General features: G+C 36.2%; 1 protein-coding gene and 1 pseudogene across 1 annotated transcript; both read right to left on the bottom strand.

Annotated features, from left to right (window-relative positions):
• Window positions 1-1232: 1232 nt before the first annotated feature.
• On the bottom strand, window positions 1233-13368 carry LOC107819356 (lysine-specific demethylase JMJ29-like; annotated as a pseudogene).
• A 3857-nt stretch (window positions 13369-17225) lies between these two features.
• On the bottom strand, window positions 17226-17555 carry LOC107819353 (uncharacterized). The gene has a single exon (XM_016645460.2). It carries the CDS (start codon window positions 17553-17555, stop codon window positions 17226-17228), a length of 330 nt encoding a protein of 109 aa, XP_016500946.2.
• Between the last annotated feature and the right edge of the window lie 414 nt (window positions 17556-17969).

Here is a 17969-nt window from a genome sequence, read left to right as displayed (position 1 = left end):
TGTTTTTGGGTACTATTTATGGTACTCTGGTTCTCATGAGGAATTTCAAATTATAAGTTTGTCATCATCAAAAAGGAAAAAATTGATAAGTTATGAGTCATGTTATGTTTTGATGATCTAACTAACTTAATGTTAAGAACCAGATGGGGAACATACTCTACATCCTCAAAGTACTCAAGATCAACAAGTCTCAAGTCTGGGACATGTTCCAGCACACATAGTCAAAGAAATAACAGAGGGAACAGATGGACATCAGTTCCCTTGCTGACTGTACCAGTTAACTCCCCACAACTGTAAAGTGGCTGCAACTGTGCCTCAACACACACGCAACAGTGCATACAGTACACCAGTCACTTTATGGGGAATACCCTTGTACCAGACATGCTTACATCATTCGAGTGATGTCACTTATGCAATATTAACATGAAGCAAAGGAAAAACATCACACTTGCACATTCTAGAATTCATCAAGCTTCCTCTCAAGTATGTTGCCAACCTGCAAGTGACACTCAAGGCGTCAAGAACAAAGAACAACATAACAAATGGCTTGTTTCCCGCATTGAGTCATTATATGTCCTTAGTTGTCTTGTACCTTTGTTAAAGTGATTTACTTGTAATTCCTACTTAGCTTAGTTAGAAGCATTGTATAGGAAACCTTTTGTAAAACCATAAATCTTGTGTTTGTGTCTTGGCTAGAGAGTTAGTTGAGTTGTAAGCTTTGTAATAGAGTTATTACAAAGGGGCTTGTAATAGAGTTATTACAAGTTAGTGAGGGATTAAGAGGTTAATTCCTATATTACAATAGTTTGTAATCTGAAGTTTGCTCAGTAGTGAAGTTGAAATCCTACGAGTGTATGTCGTGGTTTTTAATCCCGTGAGCTGAGAGTCTTTCACGTAAAACTCTATTGTGTTATTTATTAATTGTTGTGTGTGTGTTCTGTGGGAACTAATAGAGAACCTGGTTCTCTCTATAGTTTGGTGGATCCTTAGTTTCGATAAACCCAGTAACTTTTGCTTAAACCCTGTATTTGTATTAGAAAATTCATATAGTGTATAAATATTTAATTGTGAATCCAGTAACTAAGACGAGTTATGAGTTCGGTGATGAATTCAGAACTCATAAATTTCAAATCCTAGCTCCGCCTCTGTCTACTAAGGAATCTGGATTCACCTTATACAACCATGTACGTAAATCATATCCAGAAAATCAAGGGAAATCGAGCTTAGGAATGCGAGCAAAGTAGGCTGTGTTTTCCAATTTTCTATTACTGACTGGATAGAAATTTTGATGTTGATCCTTGTAATGAATCACTCTCTTATGTACAAGTAAGAGAGTAATCCAACAGCAAGCCAAAGTCAAAGTCAAAATCTGCCGCAGCAGCTACATGTATATTATGTACATATGGACTATAATAACTTCACCTTCCAAAACATATTTAGTCCTAGGAACCAAAAGAGGCCTATCTGAAGGCATAAGTCAAGAGAAAGTTTACAATATAATTGTGACTATAGAAGGAACTGAAAGTAATAACTAAGGGAATGAAGACTGGAAATTGGACCAATTTTTTCTCAAGCTATCCATTTCCATCTTTGTTGTTGCCAATTTACTTTTGGTGCTATCGATCTTGCTAACTTTTTCTTGAGCTAACAAGACAATGCGTTGAGCCTCTTGGGTGGCTTCTAGTCTTTCGTCCATGATTTGTTTCTGCCTGGTCTTTATAGTTTGAAGCGCTGCTTCCAATTCTCTAGCTTGCTCCTCCTTTTTCACATACTCCGCCATCAACTTTGCTTCTAATCTATTCCACTCATCCAGTTTTTTCCTATCCTCTTCAAAGTTGGTCAAGAATTCCTGGTAACTTGATACAGCTTGTGCCAAGTCCCTCCATTTCTTAACCATGATAGGGAATTCATGCTTAAGTTTTACCAATTGCTTGACATGTTCGTCACTAAACGATGAGGGATCTTCATTTAAAGCAGCAATTGCACCGCACATTTCTTCTTCGTTCACTGGGTCAGCCAACGCCTCTAAAGACAGTCTGATTGAGCAATCAAATATTAATTTTGTAAGTGTTTGGATTGAAGCACTGTTGGTCCGGAGACCTGATTCTGTCCCGGAATACTGCTCCGGAAAAGACTTCGAGAATGACTGAACCGAGTGGAATTCCACATCTTCTGAATTGGACTGCTTTAACTTTTGACTAGGAAAGGATGTGCTTTCTTGAGCCTGCCAATAAAAGTATATTTCTATGATAAATTTATACAGAAGTAAGAAGGAAAATTCAAACCAGAAATTGTATCTGTATCAATATCGGAATACGGTGCAAACCTTGTCTGCTGAAGACAAATGAACAAGATCTGGAAGTGGAGGATGTGGAGTAAATCTAGCAGTTCTTGGTTTCTCATCCTCACTTGGAGCAGCATATTCTTCTCTTTTCGGAACCTTGTTTGCTGAAGACAAATGAACAAAATCTGGAAGTGGAGAGTGTAGATTAACTTCAGCAGTTCTTGGCTTCTCATCCTCATTTAGAGCAACATATTCCTCTCTTTTGGGAACCTTGTTTGCTGAAGACAAATGAACAAAATCTGGAAGTGGAGAATGTAGATTAACTTCAGCAGTTCTTGGCTTCTCCTCCTCATTTAGAGCAACATATTCTTCTCTTTTGGGAACCTTGTTTGCTGAAGACAAATGAACAAAATCTGGAAGTGGAGAATGTAGATTAACTTTAGCAGTTCCTGGTTTCTCATCCTCAGTTGGAGCAACATATTCTTCTCTTTTGACAGTCTTGCCAGATAGATCTTCCAAAACGGAGGAATATTTTCGCATACTTGGTGTTGGCATATCCTATAAAGGAGGAAATGAAAAACACGCTAAATAATGAAGTTTCACTCCGAAATGAAAGATGTTGGTACTTTGGCTCACATTTATACTTCCGCCGATCAGAATTGATGAGGATAATCCGGTAGCAATGCCTGATTCTGAGTGCCTTCTTGCATCCACAGGAAAAAAATGAAAGATGTAAAGTATACATAAACAAAGGGTACTTAGCATGCTCTAGAGAGCCGGAAGGAACGGCACTAACCATGATGGTTCCCCACTTTGGAGCTACAAAAAATAGGGGTATTTATCTTTTGAGATTCATAGAGGAGAGTTCCCAACTTCTTTTTTCCTCAAATGCATTATGCGGAAACAAAGCCACTAGTATCTAAACTGTCTTTAAATGGTTATGTGTTTCAACACAAGACAGAAGCATTAATCATTATCCGAGTAGGTGATAATTGCAAGGATGCAAAGCTTTAAGCATGTCCAGAATGACAACACCAGATGATAAAAGCTCCATGGGCAACAAAATTAGGAATGAAATTATGCTTTAAGCATATCCATAATAAGACCAGAACACAAAAGCTTTAAAAGGCATAGAGAGATGGAAGGAAAGCTGTACAGTAAAATATTTATAACAGCCTCGTTTGTTCCAGATTTTTTTGGTTGTTATAGCGAAGTGTTGTTATAGAGAACATATATTATAACATAACATGGAAAATTGGAAATTGGTTCCAAAAGATATTTGGGTTTTATAGTGAATGGTTGTTATATAGTAATACTGTTATAGAAAGGTCTGACCGTATAAGACATAAAATAAAAAAAGGTTAAATTAAGTTTTTTTAATGTAACATATAAGTTTCATGTTTAAACAAATAGAAAATAAGGGCATAACTTCGTGAAAAGGAGCAGCATTCTTACAATGTTGTTTTCTCCAAATGATCCACTGCTTGGCTCACTGCACGAACAATTATTTTCTTTACCTGAAGCCGCACAGGCAAATTTACATAATGTTTAAACATGCACACACTGTTTGCAGTGAGAAAAAGAACATGCCATATGATACTAAATAGAAAAGGTCCATATTTGTCCTTGTACTATCCGAAGTTGCTCCATGTTGTCCTCCATTACACTTTTGATCCATTCATACCATTGCCATTAGCAAATGGTCACGTACTTTCCCTTGCGCCATTAACAGAGGTCCTGCGTTAAAATTGGACTCCATGTTTCCAAATTCTTCGAGAAAAAAGGTCCAAATTTACCCTTAACTTTTGACTATCGTTTAAGTTACCCTCAGGTTGGAGATCCTTTGGGGTCGAGGGCAAAACAAGATTTTTTCCTAATGGCAGGGCTAATATTAGACCAAAAGTCTAACGGATGGCAAAGTAGCTCCATTTCGTAGTACATGCTTTATTTGACCATTTCCTAAATAAAATATGTACCCAGTTCTCAAATGGATATCGTTTTAACATCAATGTAGGCAGACTGTAAAGATTGCAACATGTAATGAGGACATACAAACTTAAACATCTAATTTCATATCAAAGTAATTAATAAGGAGTTCATTTTCAAAAAATAAGTGTAATTAATAAGGAGTTTGGGAAAGGATCTAAGACCAAGGACTCCAATGCGAAAGGCTGAACAGAGGGTGGAACTGCTTAAACACATTGGTTACAACATCACCAAAACAGTCGTGTCATGCTACATGGTAAGAAGATAAAAGGGAGGAACCCTTCGGGGTTGCCCAGTTGGTTTGGAGGGCGGTCACCCATACGGATGACCTGGGATCGAATCCCCCTCAATGCCTTCTGGGTTGAACCTGTCGCACATGGCTTGCCTAGTGCGGTTTACCTCCCCTGTGTGGTTTGCAGGCTATTACACAGGGGGAGGTTTACCCAGTGCGCACCAAGTGTAGCAGCTGCAGGTTTCCCTCTTATCAAAAAAAAAAAAGAAAAAGAAGATAAAAGGGAGGATGCTGGGAAAATGGTTAGAGAGCTTTTCCATGCCAAAACAGAATAAAATATCATAAATAAATAAATGAATAGAAACAAATCTAGGAAAAGGTGATCGACGAAACAAGAACATGTGACATTTGCACAAGACAACTATATTCCAGACATTAGACTTTTACCTTTCCATAAAGTTTTCTACTAGGTGGTGCTCTTTAGGTGCTTATGGTTAGAATCCACATTTTATGATATTCTCTTGACCATGCTTCTGAGGAAAAGAACATAGAATCAAAAAAGATTGCACTTTTCTAGTTACAGATGCTTAAGAGGGGCAGAAGCATGTCAAGAGCACCACTTATCCCAAAAAAAAAAAAAAGAAGAAGAAAGGGAAGGAGAAATAAGGATCGACATACCTCCAACTTATCTTCCCTAGCAACATGATTTTTGGGAAGCTGGCGAAACTCCTCGGTCAAAAGGATGCACTCATTCACATTTTCAGGTGAAACAAAATCAACAGCAACGTTGATGCAGGACTGTAAAGATGAACACACCAGTAGTCATCGAGCTTAGTTCACTAAGCTAAGATCCTATAGAGTAAATCACATCTGTGCAGGAAGATACATCCATAAGAAGAAACTACTGAAAGATGCGTACTTTGAGAAAATCAAGACATAGTTATCTATCTCGACATTTGATTGATTGATAAATTTTCAGGCTTCATTCCAGACCAGATGCTTGATTTTTACCTCCTTCCTTGTAACATATGAAAAGGACTTCTGACCAACAGAGACCAACATGATAATGGACAGATGTTTACATATTCAGAGTGTTCTTGCACACCTCACTAGCATCTATGCACCAAAAGCTATCAGAATAAAATCCATTCTTGTAGACACTCATGTTGGAAATGCCCAATTTCATTTCTATCTTTTTCTCACTCTGCATAAAGCAGTAGGATACGTGCCATTCGAGAAGCTGTAATTGGATAGAGGATACTTTAAAGCAATATGAAAGACTATGACGGGTCTAAAAGCAGACTTTTCAGGAAAAGAGAGTGATCATGCTATGTGCTATCAGACTTCCCTAATACCACAAAATTGCTGTCAGAAAAGGCTGAAAAAATGAGCCACACTCGGGATAGAGAGATGAACCAATTATATACCTTTAAGTTTCTGATTTGATGAGGGCATCCAGCAGGAATCAAAACAGCTTCACCTAATTTTTGAACAAAAGTCCATGGTTCAATGCCTGCAAAAGGAAAGTATGAGAGCACAACAATTGCAAGGCTGCAGTCTAAAAACTGCTAATGTGCCGTGCAAAGAAATGGCAAACGAATAAGAGAATAATATGACCGTATTCTTCCTTTAGTCTCCTTTTATGCTCTGTGCTCAAGTAGAAAGTCTCATCATGAATGGGATGAACAACCTGCAATGGAACAATAAGAATAAGACAGGTATCTAAATTCAAACTGAGATATGGTAGAACAAATTCATTTATCTCTTCATAAAGGGAGGACAGGAAAAACAATAGCACGACTCAATCACTATACAAGGATTTTTCGACAAGCATTCTAAGCAGAACACACAGTAAAAAAACAGTGTATGGCAAGGACCCTCAATTTATTCTCACTACCTTCCAGGAGAATGTTTAAAACTTAAGACACATCGAGGACAAGGATTTTAACATGTTCTCCACTCCACCAACAAAGCTTTCTGACAAACACCATCCAGATTTATATGGTGTAGTTGACCTAGTACTGGAGAAAAAAAGAAGGGGTTGAATGAGCAATTGTAACTTTAGAGATCTCCCACCAAGTTCCCCTTTAAAGCTCTGTCAGGGTCTTATGTGTTCAATGTAGAAGTGAAGTTCTTCAAGGTGATAATGCCACTTACGAAAAAAATCTTTTCGGATTAATCAATTAGGACATTAGGTCAAATATATAGGAGTTTGATGCAATATCAAATTTCAATTGAAACTTTCGCTAGCTAAGAGATGTATTTCCTGAACCATAAAATATAAGGAACCAGCAACATAGCTAACATCTATCGACAGAATTGAAGACCTATAATGTAAAATAAATGTTTTCACACTAAATTTCAAAGTGATTATAATGACAATTACCAATATCTTACGATCGCACGATTAGTCTACAACAAATACAATGACAATCACCTGAACCAAAATATCAGGCCATTACTCCATAGTAATTATGGTGACCATCACCACATAGCAAAATGTCCGACCATCAGTCAATAGCTCTCCATAATAACAAATGATTGCTCGTTAAACCCGAATTTTAAATTGGCAATTCCACATAATAAAGAAGCGAAACATAAAGGTCAAAATATCGTTAGCGATTGGTAGAGAGAATCTTTAGCGATGAGCAACAAGTTAGAGCTTCTTAACTTTAACTGCTTATTGATTTAAGTAAAAGATGATCATCATAAACAGACTCAAAATATAACTCAGCCTATGGAGATTCAAGCCAAGAGAGAGGAACAACAAATGACAATGTGCACTTATAGTCAGGGGGAGGCAGCACATGGATAAAGATAAATTATTTTAGGAACTTCAAAATGACAAGTAAATGAAAGTTGCTCACTTATCTTTACCTGCGGCAACGGTGAGCCATATATGTGTCGAAATTCCCTAAAGTGCTTCCTGAGATATTCCTCCAGTTCAGGAATATCTTTCCTCCTAAAGACATCCCATAGAGCACCACCATCTGCGTCTTCTCTATTTTGAAATTGGTCTGCCTCTCCATTTGTTTCACAATCTGCTTCTAGACCTTGCTGGCTATACTTCTTTTTCTCAGCTTTATTACTTTTCTCCACTTCCAAACCATCACAGTTCTGCTTCTCCTGAGAAACGTTCAGCTCATTCAAGACAGTTTTTCCATTTACACTAGGGACCCAATCCTTAATCCTCCCATGAGTCCTGTAAGCATCAGTTGCAAATTCCTTCTGATCCTGCGCTTTGTGCTTCTGTTTCAGGTTCTCTATGGCCGAGAGTTGATCAGCTGTTAGGACGGCAGCTTGAGCGTGCATCAACAAAAACACCTAAAAGATAATTTCAAGAAAACATTAGACCTCGAGCAGGAACATGGATAGCCTTATCGTATGTTTCTCAATGTCACTTATCAAAATGCCCCAAAAATGTTTGTGTGCATGTTAATATTTCAGAAACCTCCAGATTTCTACAGTACCAGCAGCATGTCACCAGGAGCCAGACATACCGTATCAGACACATAATAGTGCAGCTTGGTGACTGAGTCTCCGCGTCCAAGCTCCTTAGGAAAACCATAAGCAATGTATGCCTTAGGCCCCAAATCTGGCTTCAAACAATTATCAGGAAGTTTTGGAGCAAGATTGAGATAGCCATGTTGAGGATGTGTATACTCCTTAAATGGTAAACAGCTACAAAATTCTGCACCATGACGCGGTAGCCGCTCATCAAATAGACCTGATGGTGGCCAGTCAGTCAACTTTAAGAGTTGAGGCCACCCACAACTGTCAAAGCGACCCTCCATGTATCCTTTGAAAAACTGGTGAATATTTATCTCCAGCTGCATGGTATCCAGGATCAAGTAATTTAAGATAACATGGAGAATATAATTTACCAGAATCTAGGCCTCAATTATTTCCACCTATCACAAACCATATTTACACAAACTCAAATAGTCAAATTCTTAATTACATATGACTTAGAATTTTTAAATGAGACACTGCACTTGAGCTAAAACAGACTTAACGGAAAGCAATATGTCAAGAAACAGGATTAACTACTGTGCAAAGTAATTTAGATGATTTGTAAGAGTGGTGATGATTTATATCATTAATTTTTTTAAAATGGTGGTGCAGTGCTAACGCGCGCACCTCGACTATTTCACTGAGTACCAACTACCTCCCATCAGCACAGATACCAGGTGACTTTGTCCACCAAGGCTTAGGCACATGGGAAGAAATCACCTAGTGTTTTTGTCTCTACTGGAATTTGAACCCTGGTCTCCAAGGCTTTCACCCAATCCTATTTATAACATTAAGGGTTAATTACACTGAACACCATTAATCTGTGCAATAAGTAAGCCTTCTTGTTGACGTGTTCCTTTAACCCTCAAACTCATCCAGAGAAGTAACTAGAACGTACAATGAGGTTACTTGTAAATGCAGTTGCAGATAGTTCAAGTTTTGGATAAGCATTTTTCTTTTGGGATGAAAGTATTAAAATACTTTCAAACCATTTTGCAACAATTTGTTGATTTGGCCACTTCACTCTCGCATAATGTAATGAACAAGACACACAGCTGACAAATACAACAATGAGATCAAGTTCTGGAACTAGATCAAATACCACTTGCCAAAGAGCAAAAAGAGATCACTTATAAAACTACTCAATAAGATCCCAAGCATGACTTCTGGTCAAACGAAGTTGAAAATTTTAAGCTATAATAGGGCCACGATTGTGTTTTACGAAGACTTTGAACTATAAAACTATGGATAGATCCATACCAGAATGGAGAAATTAGTAAACTTGCATAGTCATGCGGTTATTAGGATAATCAGGCATAGCATAAGGTGCAACAATGTTAGCTTGTCGCTCACAGTTCTAGAATAGATGACTGGATAAACCTTCTTTGTTTATTGACAAACACGCCACATAACCAAACGTTCCCAGCTCAACTCCAATGCATTGTCAAGAAGTTTATTACAATAATTGGTTCACACAAAAAGGGGTTTCATGAGTTAAAAAAAAAGTACAAAAAGCAAAAAAGAATCATCTATCATAAAAGGAAGCACAAAGGATGCACATCCAAAATGGATGCTTGAAAATCCCACCCTAAATTAGTATCATCAAATGATCTAAAACCCCTAGCATTGATGTTACAATCATAGCATTGAACTTTGTATCAAGCATTAGATTTTGATCTATTCTGTATATTGATTTGTATTTCAGTTTGCAACCCAGTTATATTGTCATCCACAGAACCACAGATTACGCAAAAGGGACGGAGAGATTCTTCAATATAGTCATGCAACTAGAGTAAAACAATTTTACTAAGATATTTCATTGTCTAGCTAAATTTAGAGAAAGGAAAACTATAAATTGATGCTTCACGAAGTACACTGAGACGGTAAATAGATATTACTAAGACGCACGTAAATAACCCTCCTCCTCCTCCCCGCCCTAAAAGGGTACATAATTTTGCTTCATGTATCATTGTGAAGTATTAAACTGACCTCACACCAATCCAAGGAGTTGATGGTGCTGACATCTAAAAGAAGGGGATGTTTTAAGTTCTTCATCTGGCGACACGCTCGCCACATAACCATGGGCTCCCAGCTTAACCCTGACGCAGTCTCAAGCACATTACTGACGATCACAGGCTCACCTTTCAGCCAATGACACTGGAAATGCTTCAGATCCTCCTCCTGAAGATCTTTAGCTGCTGGACAGAATAAATAATTGTCATCTGAATCTTCACGAGATGCTGCTTTGCGCAATTTACTTTTCTGCATATCAGTTTCATCAACTAACTTTATACATAAGCATGAGCCCTGAGATACTTCAGGCATGTGTTCCGATTCACATATTTTGGCAATATATTCAGCCTTTGCCAACAACTCAGAGACCGGATACTTTGAATTTGACAGCAGGCACTTTAGCTCTAAAATTCCCTAACCACAGCCACCAAAATTCTCCGGTGGACAAGGGATGCTGCCATCTACATTGGATTTCCATTCACCAGCACGACCACCAGAATTCTCTGGCGGAAGCCCTCCATTATCCCTAGGCTCCATTTCATATGCAAACTTGGAATCTCCCACGGGATCATTTTCAACCTTCTTGTTCTGGGAAAATCTACTCCTTCTTGAAGTTCTATTTATAGCTGTCATATCACCATGCAAATAAGCATCCCCTTTGTCTGTGAATTCGATGATGACTTCTTCACCTCCCTTAAGATGACCATCTCTAAGCTCCCGGCAACAAGTAAGGTAAAGATCATACGAACAGCTGGAACAAATCTGTGAAAATCAACAATGGATGTTTTGCAGTTGTCGCTGCACAAACATTGCTCAATTCGGTTTATTTGGAAATCATGCCAAGAGAATTGATATGGAAAAAAAGAGGTTCTTCATATTTACCAGTACACGCGCTCATTCCTATGACACTTTTCCTTCTGCAGCTTTAAATTTGACACTCGTATTCCTGCCCAAGTAAACACGGGAAATTCTAGCTACAATAGGAAACAGATGAAGATGCATGATGCCTTCGGTTTTTCTTGGAAGAAGTTGGTATCTCTCTACCACTACATGGAACTATTCTTCCTTATCTAGGAAACAGAAAGTATGTTAAACATACTCTATTTAACATTTCAAATCCTTTTAAACTCAACCCTGTGCAAATAAATGGAAGAGATATAACTATTTTGTTATCTTTACTAGCTGCGCCATTATATATCACCTAGCAGAATCTAAAATGTGTACTAAGGTTTCCCAAATGAGAAGTATACTGCATATCGAATGAAAAATATATATGTTATGGCATCTGATCTTTGAACAAGATTATAGAACCTTGAATCTTAGCTTCAATCTCCATCTCCATCACTTGCTCTGCAATGATTCTTCTCAAGAGAGGCAAAAGTTTTTGCAAGATAAATTTTGAATACTGAACCTTTTCTTCTTCACTTATCTCAAATCGTAAATTCTTCAAAGCCTGCAACAAAACTCCGGATAAGCGTGCAGCATGTACTGTTAACTTGTATCTTAATAAAAGTGGAAACAACAAAAGAAACCAACCCTTATAGGCCCATCTAGGCGTAAGCATGCTTTGCAATTACAGATTTGACGACAAACAGGACAAGACTCGGCAAAAGCCTCCTCAGGCATCCCATGGTACCTATTATTAATCATAAAGGGAAAAGGCAGTCATGAGAAACACAAAAAGAAAACTACACAATTGAGAATTGGTGTTGAATATGACAATATGAAGCTTCAAGTTGTTAAAATGCTCTTCATGCTTAGCATCTTATCAATTGTGACAATTGCAATATCTCATCAAGAGACAAAATTGCTCAAATAAGCCACAAGGTGTAGAGTGCTCTTCGCAAGTCTAACTTTCATTTAAAATCTCAGTAAGATTACTCATGTAAATGAAAGCCAATAATATATTCCATTTGATTTAATGTCTCTTAGTTTGACTAGGCATGAGGTTTAAGAATGTACAGAAGACTTTTGAATCTTTTGCTCTTAAACTAAAGGTGTGTATAATATACCAAAAATACCCTTTTCTTGTGGTCTTAAGCATATGATATTCGAGCGTTATTAAGGGCACTAATAACTAACTAAATATAGAAATGTGACAGTCTTGCCAAAACAGACCAAAAAGGAAAGCAAGACACTTAAAAACGTAGTGAGGATACAAGGCTTTTGGGTACCATCTGGTCATGCAAGGAACACAATATCGCTTTGTTCTACAGTTGGTGCAACGAGCAACCCTCCCTTTGTCATTCCTCTGGCACTGATGACACATATTTGATTCAATCTCATTCCCCTGCCCGTGTTTTTGAATGCAAAACGAAGACAATACACCATTAGTACTAAGTGGCAGAGACAGAAATTTATGCAAGGGGATTTTAAAAAATTACTAGAATGTCGCACTTGGGACTTGAACGTGTGACACCAAAAGCAAATTTTGAACCCCATATTCCACTATGCTAAAATCTTAGGAGATTCAACGGTTTAATTATATATAGCCTATTTGCACACAATACAGTTGGACCCCCTTGGCTCTACATAGCTCCGCCCCTATTAATACTCATACATAGAGGAATAATAAATTAAATGATCATACCATTAAATGTAACAGCGTAATCTAGTTCTAAGCACTGCCGGTGTAAAATAATTTGTACTATTAGGTCACCTAAAATGAAATTAAAGGTAGCTCTACTTAATAAGCATGGATTTGTAACCTAGAATAAATAGCAAGTAACGTGCTGGAAAAGTATTCATATATATATATAACTTAGATTCATAAATTAAATGATCATATTTTCGAATCTAGTAGTAGTATTAAGAAGGTTAAGATATTTGTACATTTTCATCCTTCCTCTTTCTGTTTCTGATATTTGATTTCAGCATAGAATATCTTCCAGATTCTGATCCTGCTTCTACTGTTTCTTCTCCCTCAAGCTTCTGGCTTTTACACTTTTTTTCACTCCCAATTTTCTCATTTTTACCCCTTCTTTTTCTACCTCTATTTTTGTCTTCTTCATCCCATTCAGCCATTTGCTGATTAATTCCCTTTAATTTCTCCATAGCTATTTTAGTTGACTTCCTTGACCTAATAAACGTCACTTCAGCTGATTCCTCTTTATCAGTGTTAAATTGCTGAGGAATTAACTGTTCAGTGACCTCCATTAAAATAGTAAGAAGAAATTTTGTAAAGGCGAACTAAATTCGAGTAAATTCTATCATTGCCTTTAGATAAAACATTTACATACAAGGGATATTTATATATACTGTATATATTTTCCCAATTCCAGCTGCTCAGTGTTCCTTTTTGGTAGTGGTCAAGGACTGGACTGACAACCGTACGGTACCTCACGTAACAGAATTGACAGAGGATTTTTGTTTTTTATTTAATTTTTATCATACACGACAGAGGATTTAAAGAGTAACTACAAGGACATCTATTAGGCCTAATCTCTAAATATGTACTATAACCTTAAATTTAAAAGAAACAAAGAAAGACTAAACTATAAAATAGTTCAGGGTTCGAGCCTTTAAATCAACAATAATCATGGTAGGTAGGTTGCTTACGTAACATGCGCTTGGAAGGTGCAATTCTTTCTCGAATCCCGTACGAATACGAAATATCTTTTGCATCAGGCTGTCATTTTTAATGACTAAACTGTAAAGGAAAGGAAATGTAATACTATAAGAGATTGCTTGGTTAGATAATCAGTTACTACGTAATTATAACATGGGGATTAAATAATGACATAAGTATTTAATTAATATATTTTTATTGGTAGATGTTTAGTTCAATTGACTAAAGATAAAGAAGGGATATACGAATATAATATAAAATGTATATATTTGATTTACACTAAATAAATTAAAATAAACTCTTATTTTAATTTTAACCTGTAGCCTAAAATTGTATCAGTTCTCCCTCTCTAACAGCTTCCTTGTCCTCAAGGAAGAAATTCTGCACATCTTACTTGTAAGTAAAGCAACATAATACTCCGAAAATGGCTATTTTTGCAAAACCTCGTTTAATGGTGACAAAATATAAAATGTGACCTTAAATCATTCTATTTATGCAAATCTCCCTCCCAAGGGCCACGGGATGTAAAATCTGAAAAAAAAAACCATGTGGAACGCATTGGGCTTGGCTTGTATTTGCAACCCAACAAGTTAGCATAGGCTGGAGCTGATGGGCCAATGGAGGTCTTAAAGATAAATGAAAATGACACTAGGTAGCCATTTTAAAGCATGCTATTTAAAATATATCTACAGTTTACAATGTATATAAAGATTATCCAATTTATCTTAAATTTCAGGACACGACATCCTAGAGTTTAAACTTCAAAACTCAAACTTTAGGACATCGTTTCCTAAAGTTCGAAAATCATGTCCACAAGTTCGAATCTTATGTCCTGAATTTTAAATTAGTAGTTCAAAAATTCAGGACACTTAGTCCTGAATTTCAAATTAGCAGCTCAAAAATTCAGGACACTAAGTCCTGAATTTTTAAATTCAGGATAATTAGTACTGAAATTTGGGTGAATTGACTAATTTTTAAATACATTGTAAATTGTAGATATACTTTAAATAACAGGCTTAAAAGTAGCTATTGATACACTTCGCCCTAAAGATAACGCCATTATGTAATAATTTAACTTAGCTTTCAATTCAATAACATTGCCTTTCGTTAGCTGCAAAAAAAAAAAAAAAAAAAAAGAAGAAGGGATAACGACATTTTACTAAATCTAATGCACTCCGGATTTGGCACCACTTGCAATAGAGTGATCAGAGTCAATCCCAAAATGCGATGTGTTTAACCACCGCACTATTCCATTAACACTTCTTAGAAGTTAATTAAGCTACTGAATTTTAGTTGTGTATAATTATTGACCAAAAATAAGTATGATTTGAACCCGAGTCCAGATAAAGTGTGATGTGTTAACCACTATACTGTCCAACCAGAGGCGGATTCAGGATTTGAGGCTTATGAGTTCCTACCGTAATTTCAAATTAATATGCAATAATAACTGGGTTCACAGTTAGGTATTTACAAATATTTAGCGACTTTTTTAATATAAATACAGGGTCTACACAAGAGTTACTGGGTTCCCAAAAACCCGTATTCAATGCTCTAGGTCCGCCCATGTGTCCAACCCAATATGTATTACGTTTTTATAGATATGCAATCCAGTCCAAACTGACAAAGAGAATTAGTGGACCAAATGGGCTTTGTTGCTATTTCCGCTACTAAGAATTAACCCAAATAACCGCTCACCCAACTTCTTAAACTAAACATATCTAGTGGATGTGTAGTATATGTATAATTTGTGTATTATATGTATATAATTATGTATAATCAATATATAAATTATATATATGGCTAAAAAAAGTATACAATGAATATGATCGGCTATTTGTGTAAGGATCACATTTGCTACCGCAGAAGTTAGTGTAGGCCCAAGCCTATGGGCCACTGATGATTCAGATCACAATATGCACCTTGTATGATTGTTACCTACTTTTATATTCGATCAAATACCAAAAATGTAATTAAAATGATGATTTATAGAGAATTATTTTCTGCAAAAATGTCTTATGGAAAACAGTTTCTTCTGACCAAGTATACCAGAAAGGAAACAACAAACGAGAAGTGGGAATGAGATAAAGAAGATTTTTTTTTCCTTTAAAATGTTTCTTTTCCTTCATGTTTCACAAGGTTCCATTTTATCTATAGTTGTGACGTCATTAATATATAGAAAGTTATCGTTCAAATGCTTATAAAAGGTCACAAGTCACAAGTGAAGGTAAATTTTCAAGATACTTTAACGAAGTAATCTCAGATACTCGATATCATAAAATTGACATATTCGAAAATCAAGTGGCCAAATTTAGTTGGATTGAACACACACATAAGTAAACAACGGAATATCCAAGAATTCCTTTAATCACTTGTAGTACTAGTAGTATAATTGGAGCATTGGAGCAACCGTAAAGTTTGTCTTCATGTGAATAAGGGTGGCAATTAGAGCCCAAATCTATTTGACCCGTCCAAGGTTGGACTGGTTATTAACCCACCAATTTGTTGAATTCAGCACATCTTGACCCAATCCATTTCAACACATCAAAAGTTAGACTGATTTTTAGCCCAAATTAATCTATGAGTAATTTTGCTAAAATATTTCAATTTTTTTGATATGTTTATATGACCATAACAAAAGAAAAAAAAAACTTATTTGATTATTAAATAATTCATAAAAAATAGTACATATTAGTTAAAGTTCGGTAAATGTTGGACGGGTTGGGGTATGACTCAAATTTTAGCCCAACTTGACCCAACTCATCTCAACCCATGTAACTTTTATGCGGGTCAATTTATTGACGCAGCCTATTTTGACCCTCCAAAATCAGTCCAATTCGCACATTTGACATCTCTACGTGTGACCTATAGGTTTGAACCGTGAAAATAACCAATAATATTTGTATTAGAATAGGTTATTTATACCATGCCCGTTAAGATACGACTCTTTCCTATATCTTGCGTCTGTTACCCTTTGTACTTGTAGTACTAGTATAACATGTGTAGGAAGTAGAATTTGACCTATGACCCAAAGATAAAGTTATACTCTCAAGATTAAAGGTACACCCTATCTTGTAGGTTGGAATCTCGACACGTACACTAGTCGACAACAACAACTATTACCTTCAATCCCAAATAAATTGGATTGATTATAACTGATAATATTTTTTTATTTAAATTTATACTAAGCCTACACTATGCAGTTTAAAGATACAGAATAAACAGTACTAGAAATTCCCTTTGTCTGAAAAGTAAAAAAGAAATCATGTAATAACCAAAATTAAGGTGAAAAAAAAAAAGAGAAGACCAATGTAAAAAAGAAGCAATCCAAAGACAAAAATAGATTTAGAGTTTGAAATAATTAACTTTAGAGTAGCACTATAACATCCATTACTTCGAAATTTTTCATATGTATATATCTCGAATTGGAAAAAGTGAGTGCAATCACATTTGCTGTAATTATTTTGGTTGAAAAAGTTTTACGAAGAACCGAAAAAAAACGAAATTTGAATTTTTTTTAAAAAAAAGTAGATATTGTATCAGACATAAATACATGATATATCAGACGAAAATACATGATGTAAGGACTTATAACCAAAAAAAAGCTTACAATCATTCGTGTAGACAGTGCCTCATTCAAAGTAAGGATCTCCTGGTATTTTTTTCTCAAGCGTTGTGTACGTGTGTGAAGTTTCTTTCCGATTGCTGCAATTCCAACGTCCAAACATCTTCCTAACTTCTTCTAGGAAGTCGTATATTGGCAATTCTCTTGCTGATACAAGTGCTGAATTGATTGACTCAGCAATATTTGATGTCATAGTCCATCCCCGATTAACAAGTGCATACAACCTAGCATACTTTTTGTATCCAGCTAATTCCAGGTATTCTTTCACCCGAATATCTACCTTCTCTATCTTTTCCATTAGACTATCAAATTCATCATGAGTGTATGCTTTTGCCATCGAGAAGTATATCTCACTCAACTTTGCATGACTCTTTTTGAATTTCTTATATACGTTGTTCCATAGATGCCATATACAAGCAAAATAGGGTACCGTAGGATACACTCTCGATCCAAATTTGGTGATGCTCTCATTCCTATCTAAAACGATGCACATATTTTTCCGCTCACCATAAGCTACCTTGAATTGCTCAAAGATTCACAACCAAGCAGCATCATTCTCTGAATCAACAACACCATATGCTAGTGGCAATATATGTCTTGTAAATATAATTGAATACATACAAAAAACATTTCATTCAAGGTTTATTAAGAAGTCAAATTACAATATTATATGTTAATCCGTATATATTTTATTTTTTAACTGACTCACCTGCACCATCCAACGTGCTAGCCGAGACGAATGTCCATGTGT

The sequence above is a fragment of the Nicotiana tabacum genome, chromosome 13, assembly GCF_000715075.1.
Source record: "Nicotiana tabacum cultivar K326 chromosome 13, ASM71507v2, whole genome shotgun sequence".
NCBI lineage: Eukaryota > Viridiplantae > Streptophyta > Magnoliopsida > Solanales > Solanaceae > Nicotiana > Nicotiana tabacum.
Note: the sequence above shows the minus strand (reverse complement) of the source record. Positions and strands in the feature narration are given on the sequence as shown.

Bases quoted from the DNA above. Each gene is read 5' to 3' on its own strand.
- LOC107819353 (XM_016645460.2), bottom strand. From the start codon at position 17,555: ATGGCAAAAGCATACACTCATGATGAATTTGATAGTCTAATGGAAAAG.